The following is a 23,128-nucleotide window of genomic DNA, read 5'->3' on the forward strand; positions in this document are numbered from 1 at the left end:
TGCGCTGCGTCGAGACGGAATTGACGTACTGTGTGAAACTGAACGTCTTTGTTCTCCATTTTGGATCATGTACTATACTAAGTAAAAGGAGACTTCAGCTCTTCTATGGAGCCAACATGGCCGTTGTTTCGTTTCCCATGTGTTGTGAGGAAACACAGTGGTACGTCTCACGTGAGTTTTGTTTACTTGCTGGAAAAGGGAATTTAGGTGAGCTTAGCTTACATGTGTGTAGATGCAAAAATGTAACTATTATGCAGATGCTGCACATGCAGTGGCTATGTGTTTTTACATTTTAATATGAACATGTAAGTTCTATTGATAGTTGTCACCATATTAGCTGCCAAGGTTTGACTTAGAAATGGTTCAGTAGGAATAAATCACTTAGTAAGTGATTGTGATATATGTTCATTGGAGTGGTTTAAAGTTAAACCCCTAGATTTATCTAAAAGATTACTGAATATGTGTTGTATAAGACAAAATCTACTTATCCTAATCATTCTCATCTTATGCTTTTCTGTAGAATGGCTTCGAAACCTTTCACCCCAGAAGAGGCGAGGAGGATTGTCCAGTTTCTACAGAAACCTGCTGTGTTCCTGAACATGACCAAAGACTGGCCAGCATTACATTGGACTGTGGAGCACCTGTCAACTTGCCTTACAGAGAGGGTACGGTTCCGTATTGGGAAAAGGAATGAGGATATGGGTAAGCCATAAACATTAAAAAGCAAGATCATAAGAGCGAAATAACTGCAGTTGTCCACAGTATCATTTTTAAGCATAATCCGGACATTAATTTATCTAAATTTAAATGACGTGTAGGTTTGTTAAAAGAGGGTTGGACCTAAACTCAGAAAGGTAGAGTTCCAGGAATAGGACTAGGTACCCCAAGCACCATTATAATGTTGTCTAGTTACTTGCGAAGAGACAACACCCATGTAATATCCTACGTCTTTCTCAAGAGTATTCCTCCCCTTTGTTTTATCTATCAAATTAGGTGAGGTAGACAACTGTCTTGAGAAATGACACACTATGTCACCTGTGTTCAATTTGAATCCACCTGTGTTCAGTATTTTTATTGCACAATAATAAATTAAAAATGCTCGCCTTCCATTTGGAAGAAATTAAAATGTTTGAGTTATGTGTTATGGTGTTATTGACAGGAATAAAGTAACTGTGGGACAATTTTCAGGTGTAACAGAAACTAAATGTGAAACATGTCCTTTGAGAGTGTAAATAATTTATGAAGGTGGTGTAAATGGCTTTTTTTTTTTTTTTTTTAGAATACTTTATTAGTAACATACGCCATGTACACTGCAATGTCAACATAAAACACATTTGTTTCTGTAAGAAGATGCAGTTTAACAGACTTTATTTGAAGAAAACTTTAATTCGAGGTTAATTTGTGGATTTAAAAAAACAGCAATAGTAAGCCTGCAGAAACTTACGGCAACAATGGAGGCTTTGCCATTACAGGTCTTTGGCACTTCTAGCAAATAGTTATGGCAAACCAGTGGCAATGATGGACAATCCATCAGAGCTGTTAGACTTTTTACTGAAGTGAAATGTAAATATGGGAAGTGAACACGAAATGTCAAGCAGTGGCAGACTATAGTGTGACAACACTATAGTTCTAAAATTATTTTAAGCAGCAATTTTCAGTTCAAATCAAATCAAGAAAACTGATATGAAAAGTAAACCATTTCAATATTTAAGTTGCCTCTTACCAAATGCAGTTAATTTGCCTAAAATAATTTACATTATCAAAGACTTTTCCAGTTTGTGAATTTTGAATAAACCCACTTGGAAAGTCTCTGTGGTCTCTTTCTCTGATAATCTATTCATTAATTACTTTGTTTCACTTTGCACCAGCTCCTCTTTTTGAAACCGAGTGCTCCTACATTGAAGCAACTGTTAAAGAGTTTCTGTCCTGGACTCTCAATGAGGGTGAATCACTTGTTGGGCCATTTTCTGACTACCACTACAAGGAATTCTGGGCTTATGCTGATTACAAGTACATTGCCCAGCTTTTTCAGGACAAACCTGCCATCTTTCAGGTAAACCTTCCATTGCTTTACTTAAAAAAAAGGCAATCAGTTTGTATTCATATTTTTCAAATATTTAATACTACTAATACTATATTATTACAATTATTATTATTATTATGCGATATATTGTATTATAATATATATTCTTATTATTGATTAAATTCTACATTTTGCTATCACAAATTCTAGAGTGTTTATAGTTGCTAAATTGAGCTCCATTTAAATAAAATAAATGAACAAGACACTACTCTTTTCATTTTCTCTCGCCATCAATCATGCTCTCAGACCTCATCAAGCACCATATTAACCCATTTGCCTTTTTTCCGCATGCCGGTTATGCTCAAGAGCGACCAATTTTTCATGAAGTGTCGCTCTACAGCACACAGGGCACGTCAATGACATCAGCTTTGATCAATAAACACAGTCGAATATTCATTAGTATGTATTGCCTTGTCTCCCGAGGATGCTTACCTTTATTTTACGAGCTCTCTGAAACTGTTTATTAGCCTAGAGTTGTTACAACATCTCATGAAAATTTATCACAACACTAGGAATAACAGATATGAAGAGCAATTAATCAGTGCTTGCTGTTATACTGTTTCAGTAAAACATATCCTATGGCACATCAGTGTCATTCTGTAGACATTTAATGATATTTTTGCCAATTTATTTTGTTTTGTTTTCCCCAGCCAAGGGAACAATAACCTAATGTTCATTTCTAGCTTTCAGTTTTTGTAAATCATAATAAATGCTTATGAGGTGCCAATATTCTCCCTGCCAGCTAGGGCACCGAGAGCAGACATGGGCCTCTCTTAAATGATGAATAGGGTAGTTTAGATATTGCTGAGGGCTTGATTACATACCATCTCATTTACAGTCCTCTGGACATGGTAATGGTTTCATTATCTCCCGTCAAGGGCAGCATCTCTGAGTGTTTCTTGTTGGTTATATTGAAAAGAATTGACATCAAATAGTTTTTTGCTCTTTGTAAACACAAACATTATAACTGCAGGATGTGGTGTGGTCTGATTTTGGCTTTCCCGGCCGAGATGGACGAGACAGCACACTTTGGATTGGCACACAGGGTGCCAACACTCCATGTCACCTTGACTCTTATGGTTGCAATCTTGTCTTCCAGATCCAAGGCAGGTAAGAACCAGGGTCAGACATTACCCAGGATTTGGGGCAAAAATGCCACCAAAAGTGACAAACATGCCTGAGATATTTGCAATTATTCGGTTTGCTAAGATTATTCCATTTCAGTCAGTTATTTTAGTATTACTATTATTGTATTCATTAATATTTTGAATTAGCTTTTATTTTTTATATTGTCAGTTTTCATTTTCACTTGTATTAGTTTTGATTTTTTTTTAAATATCTATTTAGCATTAACATCTATTTAGTTTTAGTCATTTTAGTACATCAACTTAAACTTATTTCAGTTAGTTGATAAGGCAGCATTTCAATAATCTCATTTCCATTTAATATTTATATTTTATTTTAGCATTATTTCAATTAACAAATATGATTTTTAATAGTTGTAGTTGTAGTTTTAGTTTACCCTGCAAAGACATCCAGTCCATTCTGTGTAAAAGCCAGTCAGAATGTTAGATTTAAACTTTTGTTTATGGTTTTTATTTATTTATTTATTTATTTATTTATTTGCTATTTACCGTCACAGAGACGGGTGTGATTTTTCATGATGCCTATTTCAGCAATATCTGTCATGTAGTAGGTAGTAGATTCAGTTGAAGTATTTGACATGTTAGAAACAATATGCCCTCTTAAAGGCCCCTGAAAATCAATTATAAGGGGTGAGTGTCACCATTTAATAAAAGAGAACCCATAACACTACTATTTTATTGTATTTTTCTGCACTTGTATAACCCCTTCTGATTTTATGGTTTGACTTGAAATGAAACTAGTTTTTGATGTCCAGCTGTCGATAGACACCTGAACGAGATAAGCCTCAGGCAAAACTGCCAATTTGGCTTATTCTATGAACATGGTTTAGAAGAACACCATGCGATTTCTTCAAATATTGACAAGAGCTCTATCTCGTCTTATGTTAGGATTCCTGATCCAATCCTGAGCTGTTGAAAGAAAGCCATTTTTCTTCTTCATTCGAAAGAGCAAGTGATAAACGGAAAGTGCAGTGATGTGAACCGCTATTGAGATATGTTATTTGCTCCATTGAGAGAAGCAAATCTGACAATGAAGAACCTCTTCCTCCATCTTATCTCTCTGTGGAGCTTGTCTTGTCTCTGTAATTGCTTATTGAGACTCCTCGTGTCAAGATGGCCTGCCACAGAAACCACAGTATTGTATAATACCTCATAACACTTTGAGAAAGCTAGCTAATCCGTAAGCATTCTCATTAATCTCAATGGCAGTTGCTCGGCTGGCGCCTTCAGTAAATACACAACCTGCATGCTGAAAATATTTCCTCTAGAAACTGACATCTTAACAATCCTGAAAGCTTTCTCATTAATCTCAATCGCAGTTGTTTGGCTAGTGCAGCTGTGGCGTGAAAGGCAACATATAGGGAAAATATAATCTACGTCACGCTTCTTATGAGCCCTCCAAAAAATCTGGCTGTGGTGAAACCTTCTATAATATAATGAAATATTTATGATTGATATGTTATTTGGGCACAAAGCCTCATGGTATCTCAATAAAGTCTTTTTTTCACCAGGAAACGATGGCATCTTTTCCCTCCCGATGACACACCCTGCCTCTACCCTACACGTATCCCATACGAGGAGTCCAGCGTGTTCAGCCAGGTCAGCGTGGTCCATCCAGACCTGAAAAAGTTCCCAGCATTCAGAAAAGCTCGAGTGCACACCGTTACTCTGCAGCCTGGTCAGGTAGGCCTGTATGAATTTTTTTAATACACTTCCTATCAAAATTTTGGACACACCAAGTAATTCTTTATTATTATGAACTACATTTTAGAATTGTACAAAATAACATAAATGTGAAGTATCCGATGGATCCTGTGATAATATCCTAAAAATAATAAAAACACAACAAGATATCTAAAACTTAATATAAAATTAGAACCGAAAATATAAAAATTAAAAGCTAATTATAATAATATCATGGTATATAAATGAAATTAGTACAACAGTACTGAAAAAAAAAATGAATAAAAAAAATAAAAATCAATGTCAATCTGTTCTATGCCCACTAATTTTGCCACATTTTAGAACAGTATAAAAAAACAGAAATGGAAAATATGCTTTTTAAACACTATTAAGGAAGTTCTGGACATTTGTTGGCTGCATTTCCTTTACCATTCATCCATTTTGAAAAAATACTAATATTTTTAATATTATATTATTAAATTATTACAATAATTATCATTAATTAATGTTAATAAATTATTTAATTAAAATGATTTAATTAAATTATTTGAATTTATCACAAATTATATTGCCTACAAAGCTAATTTCAAATGTGTTGTCTTAAGTTGTATGCAAGCAACTTAATCTTAGATGTTACATAGGAAATGTAGTGTACAGTTGTGCAATTCAGTCGAGATTTGTCCATAAATTACCATCAAGTGATGTCATGGATGGTATGTTTCCAAAAAATTCAATATAACATTCCCTGAGTGTCTTTTTGGATCCTGTAACACAACATTATTATCATTAACATTAATGATCTCTTCCTTGTTAAATGTGCATTGTAAAGCGTTCTTGAGCCCTGGAAAGGCGCTATTTAAATAAAACTTATTATTATTATTATTATTATTATTATTAACAGTTGGTCTCCTATGTGTGCATTTTAGCGACGCATAGATGAATCAGACAGCAGCAGAACAAAGCTGTGTGCATGTTTGGTAGCACAACCCCCTCCTTCAGATTCCAGCAGTGTGTGTGAAACCTCTCTGATCAAGCTCTTTGAGAGGCGAGACGGTGGCAAGGCAATTAGCGGCGGTCCAACACAGCGAGCGTACTCTCTGGGAGCACTCACACTTTTCACAGCATACTAATGAAGACGAGAGACACAAACTTCCATTCTCTGAGAGAGCTAACACTGCTCCACTGCCTCTCGCTGCAAATACAGGAGCGAAAAAATCACAAAAAGTACTTACAATGTATCTTGAATTTTGCAGTGTTAGAGGTAAAAAAAATATGTTTTTTTTTTTTTTTTTTAATCTTCTGATTCATGTGTCCACTACAGTGGCCGGATCTTTCAGAGTCATTTTTAATTATTCAGGATCTGATTTACATTCAGTTCACCATAGGGGATTACATTTACACTTAACTCATAAGCCTATTATACATATTTATGACAACATAAGTTGAACATGGCAACGAAAATGGTGCACCAAGCACTACTGGATTATTTACCGTTATCTTATATTGTGAAGGAAAGATGTGTATACAACTTTCAATTATATTCTTATGCTACAGTCATAGGAAAACAGTGTTGGTATTGTTAACTGAAAATAAGTGTTTCCATTGATGAAAAAAAAAATTAAATGAAAATTAGAAGTGTTGTCTTGGCAATAAACTGAAATAAAATAAGTTGAAGTTGACGTTCAATTATTATTAAAACTAAAACTAAAATAAAAAATATATATATTTTAATTATTTAATAAAAAATAATAAAAAGACAAAAGCGAATAAAACTATTTTAATATTATTAAAATGAAAACTGAATATTGATAAATGCTATTTGTCCCATCTAATTTTCTTTTTTGAATAAAGTACCAAATTAACTGTGGTCATTTTAAATTATGTTTCCATGTCAATCTGTTTCATGACCACTAATTCTGTGTTTGTGTTTTCTTTTTCATGGATCTGTTTCTGACATTCAGCTGGATATTTGTTTATTATCATGCAGAGTTTGCTTAGATGGAAAAAGCACTGTATGTGAAAATCAATTGACCTCATCTAGTCCTATAAATATTGCTTGGATATTGATTTTTTTTTTTATGAGCCAAATGATGTGATGTTATATAGAGCACAGCTGCCACCTTGTGGTAAATGGTATTTCAATATACACTTTACATCTGTTGTACATAGAGTGTACAGAGTTGGGTCCAAAACTCTGAGATCAAATGTAAAATATAGATATATCACAGCCATGCTGATATATACTGTATATCATAAGGTTTACACAAATTTTTATAGTTCATGCCACTTGAGTGCTGCTGTCATTAAAGCAAAAGAGAAACAAATAAAATACTAAGACCATCTGAAAAAAACCCATATTGAATCTCTACGTTTATAATATATGGCAAATAGAATGGAATGAGTGTATATATAACAAACTATATGAGGTGAATCCAGTCATAAATAAAGGAATTAATCATTGTTATTATTTTGAAAATAGACATGACCAGGTTGTGTGCACAAGATGTCGAATTGGACATTCAAGACTCACTCATTCATGTTTACTGAAAGGAGAAGAGAAACCGGTTTATGACTTGTGTAAGAATATCTTAAGTGTAAAACATATTTTACACTTTACATTTTAAATTGAACGACTATGATATTATGGTAACACTTTATTTTAGGGTATTTTAACTAGTTGCTTATTTGCATGCATATTACTAGAATATTAGCTGCTTATTAGTAATTAATAAGCAAATATTAATGCCTTATTCTGCATGACCTTATTCTACATTCTTAATCCTACCCAATACCTAAACTTAACAACTAACTTACTAACTATTAATAAGCAGGAAATTAGGAGTTTATTGAGGGAAAAGTCGTAGTTAATAGTGAATACATGTTCCCTATACTAAAGTGTTACCTATATGATTGCTATTGTTGTTATTGTTATTTATATATGTATATTTTTTGTATATTGATTGCTTCTTAAGAAAATGTTTATATTATTGTATTATTGTAAATAATGTATTAAAATGATATTGTAATGATAATGGCCATGAATATAGCCATTGTTGCTAATATGGTGTTAAATCATGAATAAATAAAATTTAATCCTAATAATTCAACTTTTCACTCAAATTATTATGCTAATAATATGTAATCAAAAAAACTATATATATATATATAAATACAATAATTTTCACTAGTGGTCTCAGAGTTTTGCACCCTATTGTTTGTTCATTTAAGTTAGGTAATTGTTTGACATGTTATGAATATCTTCAGAGTTTTGACTGACTGCTGTTGTCTTTCATCAGGTTCTGTTTGTCCCCAGACACTGGTGGCACTATGTGGAGTCTGTGGATCCTGTGACCGTCAGTGTGAACTCCTGGATTGAGATGGTAAGACACTTTTGCCTTTATGGGTCTGCTAGCTCTTTTCACAATGCATATTGTTTCAAAGCAGCTTTACAGAAAATGCTTGTTTCTGTGTTAAAAATTTAGGAATAACATTCTGTTATCAGCTAGTGATGAGTGTATCAATGTAACATCCATATGGCAGTAATATATAGCTATAATATAGTACATTATGTGGTTAGCTAACTTTGTATATTCAGTTAAGAAGACACAACACATTAAATTAAATTAAATTAAAATAAATTAAAAACTTGTAATGATTACAATACAAGATTAATATTACAATATAAGGTATATATAGGTATATATAGGTATATATACCTTGTACCTTGTATAAGGTACAAGATATATATTGTATGTTGATCCAGAGTTGTCATCACCTGAAATATCGCAAACAGGGAACCAAAGGAGAAGAATTAGCATAGCTGCTGTTTATAGCATTTTGAGGCAAAATATGATTGTGTATTTGGTACTATTTCATCAGATATAATTGAAGTACAAGTTTATGTGAAGTATTATGTGTATGTTTGGCTAAAGAGATGTCTTTAATCTAGATTTAAACAGAGTGTCTGAGTACTGAACAATATCAGGAAGGCTATTCCAGTGTTAAGGAGCCAAATGTGAAAAAGCTCTACCTCCTTTAGTAAACATTGATATCCTTATCAAAAGTCTAGAGCTTTGTGATTTTACAATTGACACAGAACTGGCTAGAACACTGTTTTTGTAACATGGGAAATATGATTTTCAAAAGACAAGCTGCTGTCTATAACACCAAGGTCTTAAATTGTAGAGGATGAGAGCTATCCAACTTGCTGTTTACTGTAAATGCTCCCATAATGCATAGCAAACCCGACTGTTCAAACTATCTGGATGGTTTGATTACTCAAGATGACTCTTTTCCATGTGTACTTCAGTCAGGTTTTTAGGAAAAAGTTGTATATGTAAGCATCTGATGTGGTTTCTCTTTTTTTCTGCCATAGGACATGGACGATGAGGCCAGAGTAGGAGAAGCTCTCACTAAGACCATTGTGTGTGCTCTGAAAAGCGTTCCCAGCTTAGACAACAACGACCACTGGCTCAATCCTACTGAGGTATTCAGTACACACGGCACAGTGCATAAGAGACAAGATTTATTGAATAACTGGCCTGAAATCTCAGTAAAGCAGTGAAAGTTCTGCAAAACCAAGTTTCACACCAAATCCCATGTAGTTGTTGAAAGAATGTTTCTGTAATTTAATAAGATGATTAATGTAATGTATAATCTTTTGTTCTACAGAGGGTGCCTGTGATCAGTTGATTATTTGCATAGTCAAAAAATAACATGGACATCAATGTCTATATATTTTGTTCAACATCTTGATTTTAGATTAAAAAGTAAATGAATATACCATCATTTTTTTGTTTGTTTTTGAAAGAAATTAATACATTTATTCCACAAGGATGCATTAAAAATGACAGTAAATACATGTATAATGTTACAAAAGATTTTATTTCATTTAAATGCTTTAAAGCACTAAGAATTATACACCAAATTAGCATATTAGAATGATTTCTAAAGGATCGTGTGACACTGAAGACTGGAGTAATGATGCTAAAAATTCAGCTTTAACATCAAAGGAATAAACTACATCTTAAAATATATTAAAATTGAAAAGTTAATTTAAATTGTAATAATATTTCACATTATTTTTTTTAGTGTATTTTTCATAAATACTGTAAACATAGCCTTGGTGAGCATAAGAGACTTCTTTAAAAGCAATACAAAATCTTACTAACCCCAACATTTTAAGAGTATATTTGTGGTGAACTGGTTGCCATTTCGTTTTAATATTTTTAAAATAAAGTTCATGCAGTATGACAATTTTAATAAGTATAAATATTCCATGTAGTTTCTTAGTTGATCTGAACTCAGAAAATGTGAATCTATTATAAGGATAATATAGAAATATTAGGTTTATAAAGTTTTTATAGAGTATGTTAGACATTTAAAATTATTTTATCTGGTTCTGGAATTTGTTTTTTAAATGAATAACAGCTTATGGGAATATTTACGTCATGAATAATGATGTCATATTATTTATACATGCTATTTCAAACCCATATGCTGTTATTTTAAAAGGAGACATTTTGAAGCATCTCTGCAGGACAGAATGACAGTGATATGATTTGTAGCTTTGTGTGAGAAATAAGTAGCTAATGGGTTTGAAAGGATAAACGTGACAGAATTTAACTTTTTTTTTTATGATATTGCTTAACTGCACAGTTTATCTTTTTGTGTATCTTAGGATAGAGTGTCTTCTCATGGCGAAAACATGCAGTATTTGAACCTAGCGGTAAAGGCCTGTATGGACAAGAGGAAAGACGATACTGAAGGCTGGTCTTTGCTTGCAGGCCAGCCTAGAGCAGAGGTGGGAAAACGTGACTCCAGTGGACTGTTAAAGACTCCAGCATCTCCTTTTGTTGTTCCCTTTGGACCTCATCTCATTCCTGTTATTTTGGCTCAGAAACCCGAACGCAACTGCCCAAAGGACACATCTTGTTTCAAGTCCAATGACCCCTCACAGACAAAACAGAGAAGTGACGATGAATTTTGTCAGAGATCTGGTCAGCATGCACATCAGGAAGCAGGAAGCCCAGGAACCTCAGAAGAAGGTGCTGGTATGCACATATCCACCAATGACATGCTAGAGTTCCTGGTACACCCTGATGTCATTACTCTAGTTACAAGGCTAATCATGTGCCGACAAAGAGAACTTCAGTCTTAATTTGTACCGGATGAACAGAACTTTTATAAATAAAAGATCCTATGCTGATTCTTTTTTGATTCCATGAGGCTTTCTGTACAAACAATCACATCAATGTTCAATCAACAATGTTTAATACTCGTTTGTCATCCAGACACAAAATTATTACTTGAAATTTAAAGTGGGATTAGATTTTCCATGCATTACACATATTTAAGCATATGTAACTGACATGACAGTAATGTTGACCAGGAGTTAATCAAAAATACTATTTACCTGAACAGTCATGACAGCAAAGGCCCTATTCAGACAAGACTAATTGTTCCCTTATGAGGTTTGGGAAATTTATGTTTCAAAAATATAAACTCTGTGAATTTAATCCAATGTGAATCAAACGTGTTTTTCTCACACAACTTCTGTAAAAAGTACAAGGCAAATGACAGTTTTCCAGTTAATCCTGTCAGATAAGAATGTCTATAATTTTTTTCATAACACATCGCCTCCTTTATTTTGACCATCAAATACTTTAAAGCCAAATTTCTTCTTGTGTGTTTTTTTTTTGGCCAACTTAAGGGTAAAATAATAGTTGGATCAAATGCTGAAATCTGATCTGTAAAAAAAAAAAATTTCACCTTTTCCACACAAATATTGAGCTGCTGTTTTCAACATTGTTAATAATAAATGGATCATGTGACACTGAAGACTGGAGTAATAGCTGCTTAAAATGTAGCTTTGCCATCACAGAAATAAATTACATTTTAAAATACATTTAAATAGTTAATTTTAATGGTAATAATATTTCCCAATTCCACTGTTTTTCATGTATTTTTAATCAAATTAATGCAGCCTTGGTGAGCTTAAGAGACTTCTTTCAAAAACATTAAATATATTACCGACCCCAAATCTTTAAATGGTTGTATATGTAAAGTCCATCACATTCTTAAGGATTACATTTTATAACTGCTCAAAATTACTTTTTGTAAGGTACCATGTAATGTAAAATAATAATAATAGTAATAATCATTTCTTCAACACTGTAAATTTCTCTTATATCAGCTGGAATATGATCCTTGATCAGTAGAGTTCAGCATAACGCCACAAAAAGGCCTTGGAACAAAATAACAGAGTCCGATGTGAAAGATTGAAAGCTTAATTAGCTTAATCGCAGTTAATGGATCTAAATACTTCATAATGAAACGTTTTGCTTCATCATTTTGCTACATCTTGGTTTGCTTCGGCATGTCAGCCATGGCAACGGTCTCGTTGTTCTTACTATCTGAACTTTTCACTTTCTCGTCTTTTGTGTCCTCTCCGTAAATCTTGTCCAGCTGATCTGCATCCACATAGGTGTAAAAGTAGGCCATGATGGAGAAGATGATGCTGACGGCCACCAAAAGGGCAGCAAAAAGGATGAACTCTACCCACTGTAGATTAAATAAGCAGTTTGTCAGTGCAGTATCTATGCAACAAAACCATAAAGGCATTTATAAGAAAGCCCACTGCTTACCTGTTCCATCCCGGCCCCCTCTGCCACAATCAGTACAATGACATTTCCAAATGCCACAGTCATAAGCCATCCAGCCTGGAGAACAGACTTCATGCTTGCCGGTGCCTACGCACAAATGCATAAGAATAAGAAATGTATGCACACAAGCTAAAAGTACAAAGCATTTGATAGACTTACCTGTGAGTAGGAGAACTCCAAACCAGTGATAGAGAACATAACTTCCCCAGCAGTGAGGAAGACATATTGTGGAATCTGCCAGGCGATGTGAATGTTGTTGGCTTGGATATCCTCCATCTTTCTGATTGTTAGATCGTTGCTTTCCTGTATAAATGAATCATATCTGTATCAAGATATTGATCCATAAAAGCATTTTTTGCTTCTTGTTTTTAAATATTTTAATGGTGCAGCATGTAATATTGACAGCTAGTGATTGAAATGGGTACAGCAGTCCAAATTCAGAATATTGGAGAGAGTTGTTTCCCCTGCCCCCACCTCAGACTCAATGCTCATGCGGGTTGCTAGATTGAGAACACGCAACAGGAGCGAGCACAACTGACAATGGAAGGCAACAAGCATTTACGCTAAGTTTAGTTGATTTATCCGAGTTTAATATGTCTCTGGACATATTGGTCAGATGGATGCCGAGGCTTTTTAGGTTGGGTAGAATCTGCGATCTCTGAGCCAGTTTGTTTGCTTGTGTACATGACTGCAATAAGCTTTGTTTTCCACCAACTGGCAACCCAGGTTGTACAGTGTACAGGAACAGTGTTGAAATACTATTGGGTAAATTGGCAGGGGGCGGGATCACACAGACCAAAACAAAAACAGACATTCCAACACGGAACGCACATTTCGATGTAGAATAACTGGATGTAGCACCGTTTTTTTTAAAAAAAAACGAGTATGTGAACTTAGCATGTTTCCTAAATACCTGCAAACATATGGTATTTTCTTGCTTTAGTACAGTCAAAAAAATACATACAGCACCTTTAATTGAATGTATGCCTGTGCAGTCTCTTTAAAATATATGGCACTTGGTTTCATATTTTGCTATCTAATGCAATGACATTCACACACTATCATTTGAAAACATTGTATAACATATCATTATACAAACCATGGCAGATGGTGGAATCATTAAGGAAGCATGCTTAAACAGATAGTTCCGGCCCTTGATTCTGATTGGTTGAGCCGCGTTCGAAGCTGTTGTAAAATTCCCGAAAACATACAGCTGACTGAATTACACTAGTATCGATGCGTCACTGAGTGTGTATGTTGCTGCGTCTGTCTTAGCAACCACTTTTAGCAACGTAAACATGTTTGTTCCCAATTGATTTTGTTCATTGAAGCTTACTGCATTATGTAGAAGAGTGTTGTGAGAGAGATATCGAGTGACTGAGTGTATTACCTGCATTCAAATTTTGCATTTTCCTTCAGGTCAGTCCTATGTTCATAATAAAAAAATCTGTTTGAATGTCTGCTGCAATCTTGTCCTTTTAACATTTAATGTGTTTTCCCGTGCCCTGCTGACACTGACAGCGCTAGTCAAAGCATTTGTCAGTTGCGTCTTGTTCCGTGTTCACAAGTTTCAAGTCTTTGCAACTGAGTGACTTGCTCATAAAGACAATCTTTGCCGCCATCTAATGGCGTAATAAATGTAACTTCTGTTGCTGTTCATGGTCACTATTTTTTTTTACAGCGGAAGGAAGGTTTTTAATGATTTTACTTCATGAAAGTTGCATTGATGCATATTTTTTGGCTTTAATATTTGTATTGTGTGGTAACCGTTTTATAAAAGCAATAAGCCCTGTGAAGCCGTGGTTTACAGTGAATTTATAACAGCTAAGGGGGTGTTAGACACTCTGTTCCATGTCGTGCCTAACCTGTTATAAATTCACTGTAAACCACGGCTTCTTGGGGCTTATTGCTTTATTGTCTATTTGGTGATAAGTGGCACAGAATCATTTCAGTAAACTGAGGATGCAGAACTGAATGTTACATGATCTCATTTACCAGCAAAAATAGCCAGTAAAAACTTCAGCCAAGTTCTCGTTGAGTTCAGCCCTTATAAAGTACACAATAAACTATATCTTAAACTTTGCAATGAAGTATAAGCTGCAGAAAAACATTAACTAGAAACTGAACTCTATCACCCACCTGTGTGAGTATGACAGTGTAGAAGGCACCAAAATCAAGAAGTCCCAGATTGATTTCATATTGACTGGAGTCTGTTACACAAACAACTCTATTGTATCTGCAAGAAGAGTAAATGCAGAAGTGAAAAACTGATCAATTGGAGGGGTTGCTTGAAACTATATATATGGATAATGACAGATGTTCTGTAGGATTAAAATACTCACTCTCCCCTTGGTACACTTATATTGTAAGAAATCCCATAATTAGCAGGTGCATAAAATTCTTCCTTGCCAACAGTTATGCTGATATTCTCAGTGTGGGTATTGATAAACCTGCAATAGACATTTTTAAAGACAAAAGTGTACTGAAAATGATTTCAGGCAATCCCAGTTGCTTTGTCAAAGGTTAGCTTGAAGGTATTGATAACTGAATCAAAGCACTAAAGTTTAACAAAGCTGTTAAACAGTAACTTGAAACAATATAAAACAATGTTCTGCAAGTGTTATTTTACCTTAGATATGCAGCCCCGGTTTCAGATTTGGTGATGTGATCTTCCACCTGTATTTATTTTAATAATGATAAATGTCAAATCATGTATAGTAATATATATTGCTATAGAATATATGCTGGTAGAATCTTTGCTGGTGAAATCTGTAATATAATTCCACAACCAGGAACTCACCAGATTGCAAACAGTGCCACCAGACTCTGCAGGATTGCGCAGGATAAGACTGTAGGCAGTCCGTTCTGTGAATGTGAGTCCACACTGGTATTCTGCCCCATTGTGACTGACAGTCACTGTCTGCAGCTGGGATTGGCCAGTAAGTGGAAGACTTGTGTATCCCGAAGGATCCTGTATAATAAAAAAATCTGTTGTTTACTGACTAAACCTACTCAAATAAAGCAATAACATGAGTTACAGCATGAGTTCCAGTGCATTACAGCACTTTTAGAATGGGTCATAGACTTAAGCTCACCAAGGCTGCATTCATTTGATATTTATATTCAAAAATACAGCAAAACAGTATTATTGCGAAATATTATTACAATTTAAGTGTTTTCTATTTGAATGTATTTTAAAATGCAATTTATTAATGTAATGTCAAAGCTGAATTTTCAGAAGTCATTACTCCAGTCTTCAATGTCACATGATCCTTCAGAAATCATTCTAATATGCTGATTTGGTGCTCAAGAAACATCTGATTATTGTTATCAGTGTTAAGTTTTTGTGGTAACCATGATCCATTTTTTAAGATTTTATTATTTGAAAAATAGAAAGTTTAAAAAAACAGCATTTATTTTTTAACATATTAGTTATATATACAGAAAAGACATTATTATAAGTACGTGTTGAGTATGGAGGCAATAAAATGCACTCATGTTTGTCTGCAGTGACATTACCTCATATGGTGTAAATGGCTCTGAGAAGACATTGTGTTCTGGAAATTGCACTCTGACATCTGAATCCATAAGATTGAAAACCTGAATGAGGCTTTCTTTGGCAGGAGGGGGCTCCACAACAGTTTTCTGGCCACAGAGATGAAATGTCACTTTCAGTTAATGTTGACAAGCTCTAAATGACTGCTTTTAGTGGTTCTACAGAAGATCTTTATTTTTTTGGAAATGTACATACAATGACGTAAACTTCAACAACAGTTGCAGCACAGAAGGCAAGTGCAGCAAGGATCATGCCTGTTGCCATCTTCTTTAGGGGACTGAAAATGAACAAGAAAAACTGATTTACACAGACAAGGATACTAAGTAATCAAATGAGTGTCATGTTAACACATATATGACGGTTTCACAGACAAGGCTTAAGCCTAGCCGCAGACTAAAATGCATGTTTGAGCTGTCTTAACCAAAAGCGATCAGTAATGTTTTTTTCTAAGGCACATTTTTAAAAAAAGTTACTTAAAGGTACTTAAACTTATATATATATATATTTTTTTTTTTACTGACATGTGGCACGTGCATTTACACAGCACTTACGTGAGTTTGATCCGACACAGCCCTACCAGCGGGTAAATGCCCATGTCAAAGATTGGAATAAACACCAGAATCAGCAAAGCATTCAGCATCTTAACAACACAGAAAAACACACCCAATGAATGACACTATAATACATTGATTATGAAGGTGATAACAATAAAATTTTGGTAATAAAACTTAATAAAATTAGGTTTTTACAACCTATCATAAACTGACTGGTCATTATGTTATGATAAAAGAACAGGAAAAAGTCTGAGTAAACACTTTTTCTCAGATTAACCCTTATAACCTTTAACCATATATTTATATAAAGTATTATCTAAGATTTAAACTGATGTTCTAATCAATAATAAATGTAATGATTTATTTTGTATATACAAAGCAAAGTGTTATAGAGTCCAAAGTCTAGACCTAACTGAGTTTTATTGTTGATTTTAATCTGAAAATAAAGTTTTAAAATTATGAAAAATGTTAAAATAGAAAATTCAGAAATAAATATTTAATATTTAAATTATTGATAATATGTATTCTTTAAAATTTATTAAAATAAATTGTACATGTCAGTCTTCAAACAAAACTGATTATATTAAAAATTCAATAATGAACCCTTAGCCTATGTATGTGTGTGTCTGTCTGATGATCTTTTTTGTCTGTTTGTCTCACCTGCATTTGATCAGGCTTTAGTATGAAGCCTCCGCCCTGTAAAACAAATTAGGAGCTCATTATTCTGATTTTTAGCTAAAAGACGAAATGTGATCATTTTGTCATCTTTGAAGAGTACATTATCATAGACATCTTCAAAACTGATATACATGGACTAAAAACAAAAATAATCATTTCATACTGAAGGTCTTTAAGCTAGGATAGAATAAAAAAAAAAGAATTTTAATATTGAAAAAAATTAAGCACTTCAACTCTGCGGCATTTGAATTTCTACAAAAAGAATAAAGTGATAAGATATTTATAACCTTTGGAATCAATAGTGGTGTCAAAGCCTGTAGCATACATGTTGTTATCAAAATAAAACTCAGATCAAGGACATCATGTTATCTTATTTTACTTGCCATATTGCTTAATTGCTTAGAATCACAAAATAATATTATGAAATGATATGTGACAATTGCTTTCACTCTCCTAACAATCTTGCATTCCCAAATGTATACCTACCCAAGAACAGTGTTGGGTAAGTTACTTCAATAAAGTAATTAATTACTAATTACATCATAAATGTTGTATTTAAAATACTTTTCTAATTACTCTGTCTGAAAAGTAATTTAATTACTCAATAAGTAACTTACTAATTACTTCTTAAAATCCCTATAAACCTTGACCGGATAGACAATAGAAAGGAAACTCTTTTAATAATTTAGTCAAACATGGAATAGTTTAGCCTTTTATAGCTTTATAAAACATTTTAACTTTATTAAAACATATACTTTAATACTTTTATTTACTTTATAATACTTACATTTTTTTTTGTAACAAATAGGGATGTCATTATACCAAAAATCTAGTAGTCGGTACACTCTGACACTCGCGAGAGGCGGCTATGTGTGCGCGCTTTGGTCGAGAGCGCACTGACTGAAGACCGTCTCTCAAAGAGCGCGCAGTTTTTTCTCTCTAGGACATAGTTTACATTTTACCGTAATGTTCTTGTCTACCTGTGTCAAAAAAGTGAAATAATTGGATCTTTCCATTCTGCAAAACAGCCACTCACTTCTGCCCACATCTTCAGACAGTGACTACGCAGCCAACTGGTGCGAAGCTGCAAACTCACACACTCACTACAGCTAATGATTTTAAAGAGGCAGCGTTCACTTTTACCTTCAGACGACAAATTTAGATTTTAAATTCAATATTGATTTAAACAGAGCTGTTGAACTAATTTACTGTATGTAACGCAAGTACATTATAAGTAACTAATTAAATTACCTAAAAATGAACAGTAATTCCTTACTTTACTTTTTCAGTGGATGAGTAATTTAATTACAGTAACGCGTTACACCCAACACTGCCCAAGAAGAATCTAAATAAAATAAAGTATTAACACCTTAATATTGGAGGTCACAAAAAAGAGGACTTACAAAATTCATGTTCATTCGAGTGGCTTGGAGAGTCCAGCGTGAACCCTGGCATAGAACAAAGAGAGATATTCTTAATTAACTTCACAAATAATTCTTATTTATTAATTCTCTAATCTTAAAGTATCTGATAAAGGATCATTATGTCCAGCAGATATTTTCTGGTATTCAAAGAATTCATGATGAATATGATGAGGAATCAAGAAATATTTTTGTTCCTTAATGGCAGAATTTTCATTTTGGGTGAAGTGTCCCTTTAAGTGAAATACTGTGTTGAGTTGAGTTATAAAGAATATGAAAGATGTCAACTGAATAAAACCTTTTACCTGCTGGTCAAAGAGAGCCCAGAACATGGGCAATGGAATATAGAGAACCAGCACCCTGAACACCATTTTAATTTCCTGAATGAGCCGCTTCTGTAAAAACATGAAAATCATGATTTAAAATATTGATTTCATTGGTAGATGAAGCAACACCCAGGATTTCAACTAGCTAGATTTAGTTTGTATAGCAATTAAAACATACTGGGTACTTCTCCTCTGCCCAATCCAGCCAGTGACTCCGTTTTGGGCTGTTCTTGGAATTCCTCCATCGATTGCTTAGGGCAAACTGGCAAAATCAATGTAAAAGATGACCATTAGCCTTCTTTTCATGCACCAGATCCTTCAGTGACACATTAAAGAAAGCTGTTGAGCTGTTGATAACATTTACTTACCCCAATACACTTGCAGACACGTGCCAAGACATTTCCCTCTGGAGGACTTTTCTTATATAGCCCACTTCCAGTGATAAACACCACTACATTAACAAGTGCAGACTTAATTACATGCCTAATAAGTTAAATGAGGTAGATAAAAGGACCATAGCAGTGATGTAGAAGTAGCATGCTTATTGGTTCATACAAGCATAGAAGCCATGTTGTGTTTGCAAAAATTATTTCTCTATTTTAAAATGCATTTCACTGCTAAATGAGTAAACAGAATCTAAATACATTTACATGTATGTGTTTAGCAGATGCTTTTATCCAAAGTGACTTACAATAGAGGAGCATAAGCAATTAGTCAGAGCCAATAATATCCATAAAATTATACACACACATACATATATACAATACACACACACACACACACACATATATATATATATGTGCAAAGACACTAATAATTTTAAAGTGTTCCCAGTTACTTCTTGGAGCCACTATATGTGGTCTATCCAGTTTCCAGACAAAGGCTCATTCCCTTCTCTTTCCATACAGGACTCATGGTATAGTGAATGGGATTCGCTAATGTACTATCATAACATACTGGGATTTCAGAATAAATGACCAGGAGTTTGCTAAATATACATGCCTACTGAGTACAGTTGGTTTCACAAATACAATCCATTTAGGATTACCAATTCTTCCCAAATTCCTTCCATTCTTCCACCTAAAATTCCCAGAAAATTGAGGACCCTCACCTAAGGCAATGACCATTAAAGCCGCAGGAACTCCAAAGGCCAAGGCGTAGCAGTCTCCTCCAAAGCACTGCACATCACCTATGGAGTTTGAATATAATGATGATCTAAGATTTCTCTAATTGACATGATAACGGCACTTTATGACTGCCGTATACTTATATAAAAGAGTAATTGTAGAATGAAGCTTATCTTAACTGACCTCTTAGTATTGGTGTGACAATGGTGGACAAGACACTTCCAGCATTGATTGACATGTAAAAGATAGAGAAGAATTTTCTCCTCTCATCTGTCTGAATAAGAAAGGGTTAAAAGAAGTTAGATATGGTAAAGACCATATCAAATCAAATCAAATCAAAAGTTGTGTCTTTTAGCCCATGTCAATTAGATTTGAAATCACTCATATGAGTGTACTCCTAAAACACTTTTAGATTTTTTTTATTTGTCTAAGCATTGTATTATGTGCTGTTTTATCTTAGGTTGTGTATATAATATTTATTTCCATTATTTGATTTATTTCTGCTGTACAGCATTCTCTGGTTTTACTGTTTTAAAAATAAATGACTTTTTGAGATATTAAAGAAGCATTACATTTTACTGAATTTGACAGGTGTAAACATTAACTTATATAATTTTGTCATGACTTACATGCTCCTCATCAAACTGGTCACCACCAAAAGCTGCAACACATGGTTTGATTCCTCCTGTCCCAAAAGCTATAAGGACCAGACCAACCATTGACAAAACTCTATGAGGAAACAACAACAAAAAATTTCACTGCACCTCTAAACGGGAAATACTTATTTCACTTGAAACAGATTTCCTGTATGGTCTCACAGAAAATGGTCTCATCAAAAGAAGCTTACACATGAAGAGTTTTGTCCCCTACATCAGGAATGGCACCTACGGACTTGACCACATGACCAATCACATAGACTATAGACAGATAGATGATGGTTCTGCAAACAGAATTTAAAAAAGGCTGTTTTGAACATCAACTTTCTCCATTATTCATCAACTGAGTATTAAGAACAAGACTTACCTGAACTTCCCCAACCATGAGTCTGCTATCAAGGCCCCCAGAAGTGGAGTGAAGTAGCACAGGCTTGAGAAAGCATGGTACACAGCTGTAGACAGGTCCTTGTCCCAGTTGAGGTAGTTGATGAAATAAAGCGTGAGCACCGCTGTATAAATAAAACGCATAATAATTAATACAACATCAGGAAAGCGATATCAGATTATGCAGATTTTCTTTATATGTGCAAAAATGCAAGATTACCATCCTTTTTTCCCCAAAGAAAAAGTTTTAAAAAAATGTTGTTCTAACTTATATATTCAGTTTAATTACCTTTCATTCCATAGTAAGAGAATCTTTCACAGAACTCGTTGACCACAATGAAGGCAATGCTAACTGGGTAGTTAGTCCCACATAATTTCTGTATGCAAGCAAAGTAGCATATGATTACAAACAGGCATGTCACATTTTCACTGAAGAAAATGAAAGAAAACCTGAAAGAAAACCTGAAAAACTGAAAGAAGCCAAAAGATAATTAACATTATCCTGTTCATTCATCAGAATTTAAAATGGCAGTATGGGTCAAATATTTACCAGAGCTTTGGTCAAAAATGACCCCAAAACAGAAAAAAACACCCCAGCTGGACAAAAAAATACCCCCATGGTGAATTCCTTTGTTTTGTTTACATAACATTTGGAATATTTCATAATATTCTACTCTAGGCATATCTGTAGTTATGTTTAGCAGCATTACAGAATGTAGTGACATTAGATACCTTTATTTGCTGTCTGATGTAAGTTTTATTGAGTCTTTAGCAAATAGTTAATATTTTAAAATGTGTAATGCAAAAAAGTGTTGCTGAAAAGGTGAAATAACTCTCACCGGTGAACGCTGCCCTTTTCCATGGTTCTCTGCATCAACATCTTTGTCTAGAGCAGAAAAAAATAAGATTAAATGAGAAGTAGGTGATAAAAGTGTGGAATTTGAAAAAATCTACTATCAACTAATTTAATGTTGATCAAAAACAATTAGAAATTGTGCCTCCAGGTTTTACCCTAGCCAACAGGAACAGAAAGGCAAGATCATGCAGTGCAATTTTTATTTGTTTTAGTATTCTGGAGTTGAAAAAGCCACATAAATCATGCGCATTTCCACCGTATGCAAGTCTGTACTAGCACAACATTTTTTTTCCCAACAGACGCCACTGTTGCATTCAACATTCCTGTCTTATTAATCGATTATCGTGCAGTGCAACATATTTAGGCACTGGTATTATCAAGTACGTCATATAGTGTACATGATGCAAATTTTGTTTAAACTTAAACATTAACCCTTACGACTGTTTTAAAGTTGCATAAATGAGTCAGTCCACGACAATATCCAAAAAACACAGGCACGTCTCGCAGAGACGATTCCAAAATTTGACGTAGAGAGAACTGCCACATCAAAGACATGTATTAAAAGAATGTGAAAACAGTTGAAGCTTAAAAACAGCCTTCGTTACCCTTCATTTTTCCCATGTCTTCACTGAATTCGAGTGTGTATTTCAACACTTAACATCTAGTGGATTCCTGAGCACGCGTCCAAGTCCGTCCTCCAGAGTGAAAACTCATCCGCCTCACGGTGCAGTTAAAGCCGTTTAACCCTCTTGGGTTAATGTTCTACTTCATGAATCGGTAACTCCGAACCGGGCGGGTCGATGTGCCACATGAGACCCAACACATGCATCAGATTATGTGGTTTATTATGCGGGAGCTTCCCTCTCCTAAACTGTTAATATATAAACGAAGGCAATAGCTGAGGAAAAGATTTGACTTTGGTATAATTACAATCCCATGTCTTTTCTTCTTTTTTTCGACTTTTAAGTTGGTTGGGCTGTGTAAATGTGCCCTAA

The 23,128-nt window shown here is 34.2% G+C and overlaps 2 protein-coding genes across 7 annotated transcripts; one reads left to right on the forward strand and one right to left on the reverse strand.

The window, feature by feature from the left end:
• The first annotated feature begins 11 nt into the window (after positions 1-11).
• On the forward strand, positions 12-11,690 carry hspbap1 (hspb associated protein 1). Of its 6 annotated transcripts, XM_051904930.1 has the most exons (9): positions 166-305; positions 521-702; positions 1,869-2,053; positions 3,057-3,193; positions 4,740-4,911; positions 8,208-8,291; positions 9,287-9,397; positions 10,592-10,714; positions 10,811-11,690. In XM_051904930.1, exons 1-9 carry the CDS (start codon positions 298-300, stop codon positions 11,069-11,071), a joined length of 1,263 nt encoding a protein of 420 aa, XP_051760890.1. In that variant the 5' UTR covers positions 166-297; the 3' UTR covers positions 11,072-11,690. The 6 variants fall into 6 exon arrangements, with proteins under 6 accessions (XP_051760887.1, XP_051760888.1, XP_051760886.1 ...); XM_051904927.1 differs by lacking the exon at positions 166-305 and adding an exon at positions 12-160 and having other exon boundaries at positions 10,592-11,690; XM_051904928.1 differs by having other exon boundaries at positions 37-171; positions 10,592-11,690.
• Positions 11,168-22,874, reverse strand: slc15a2 (solute carrier family 15 member 2). The gene is made up of 23 exons (XM_051904922.1): positions 22,739-22,874; positions 22,117-22,163; positions 21,567-21,654; positions 21,261-21,402; positions 21,085-21,177; positions 20,867-20,966; positions 20,421-20,511; positions 20,222-20,299; positions 19,479-19,561; positions 19,289-19,372; positions 19,090-19,179; positions 18,767-18,811; positions 17,346-17,381; positions 16,683-16,771; positions 16,327-16,408; positions 16,095-16,220; positions 15,376-15,546; positions 15,205-15,251; positions 14,918-15,025; positions 14,715-14,811; positions 12,735-12,878; positions 12,558-12,662; positions 11,168-12,474 (listed from the first exon to the last, which is right to left on the reverse strand). The coding sequence occupies exons 1-23, from the start codon at positions 22,752-22,754 to the stop codon at positions 12,268-12,270; spliced, it is 2,169 nt and encodes a 722-aa protein (XP_051760882.1). The 5' UTR covers positions 22,755-22,874; the 3' UTR covers positions 11,168-12,267.
• Positions 22,875-23,128: the final 254 nt, after the last annotated feature.

The sequence above is a fragment of the Ctenopharyngodon idella genome, chromosome 9 (genome assembly GCF_019924925.1).
Source record: "Ctenopharyngodon idella isolate HZGC_01 chromosome 9, HZGC01, whole genome shotgun sequence".
Classification (NCBI taxonomy): domain Eukaryota; kingdom Metazoa; phylum Chordata; class Actinopteri; order Cypriniformes; family Xenocyprididae; genus Ctenopharyngodon; species Ctenopharyngodon idella.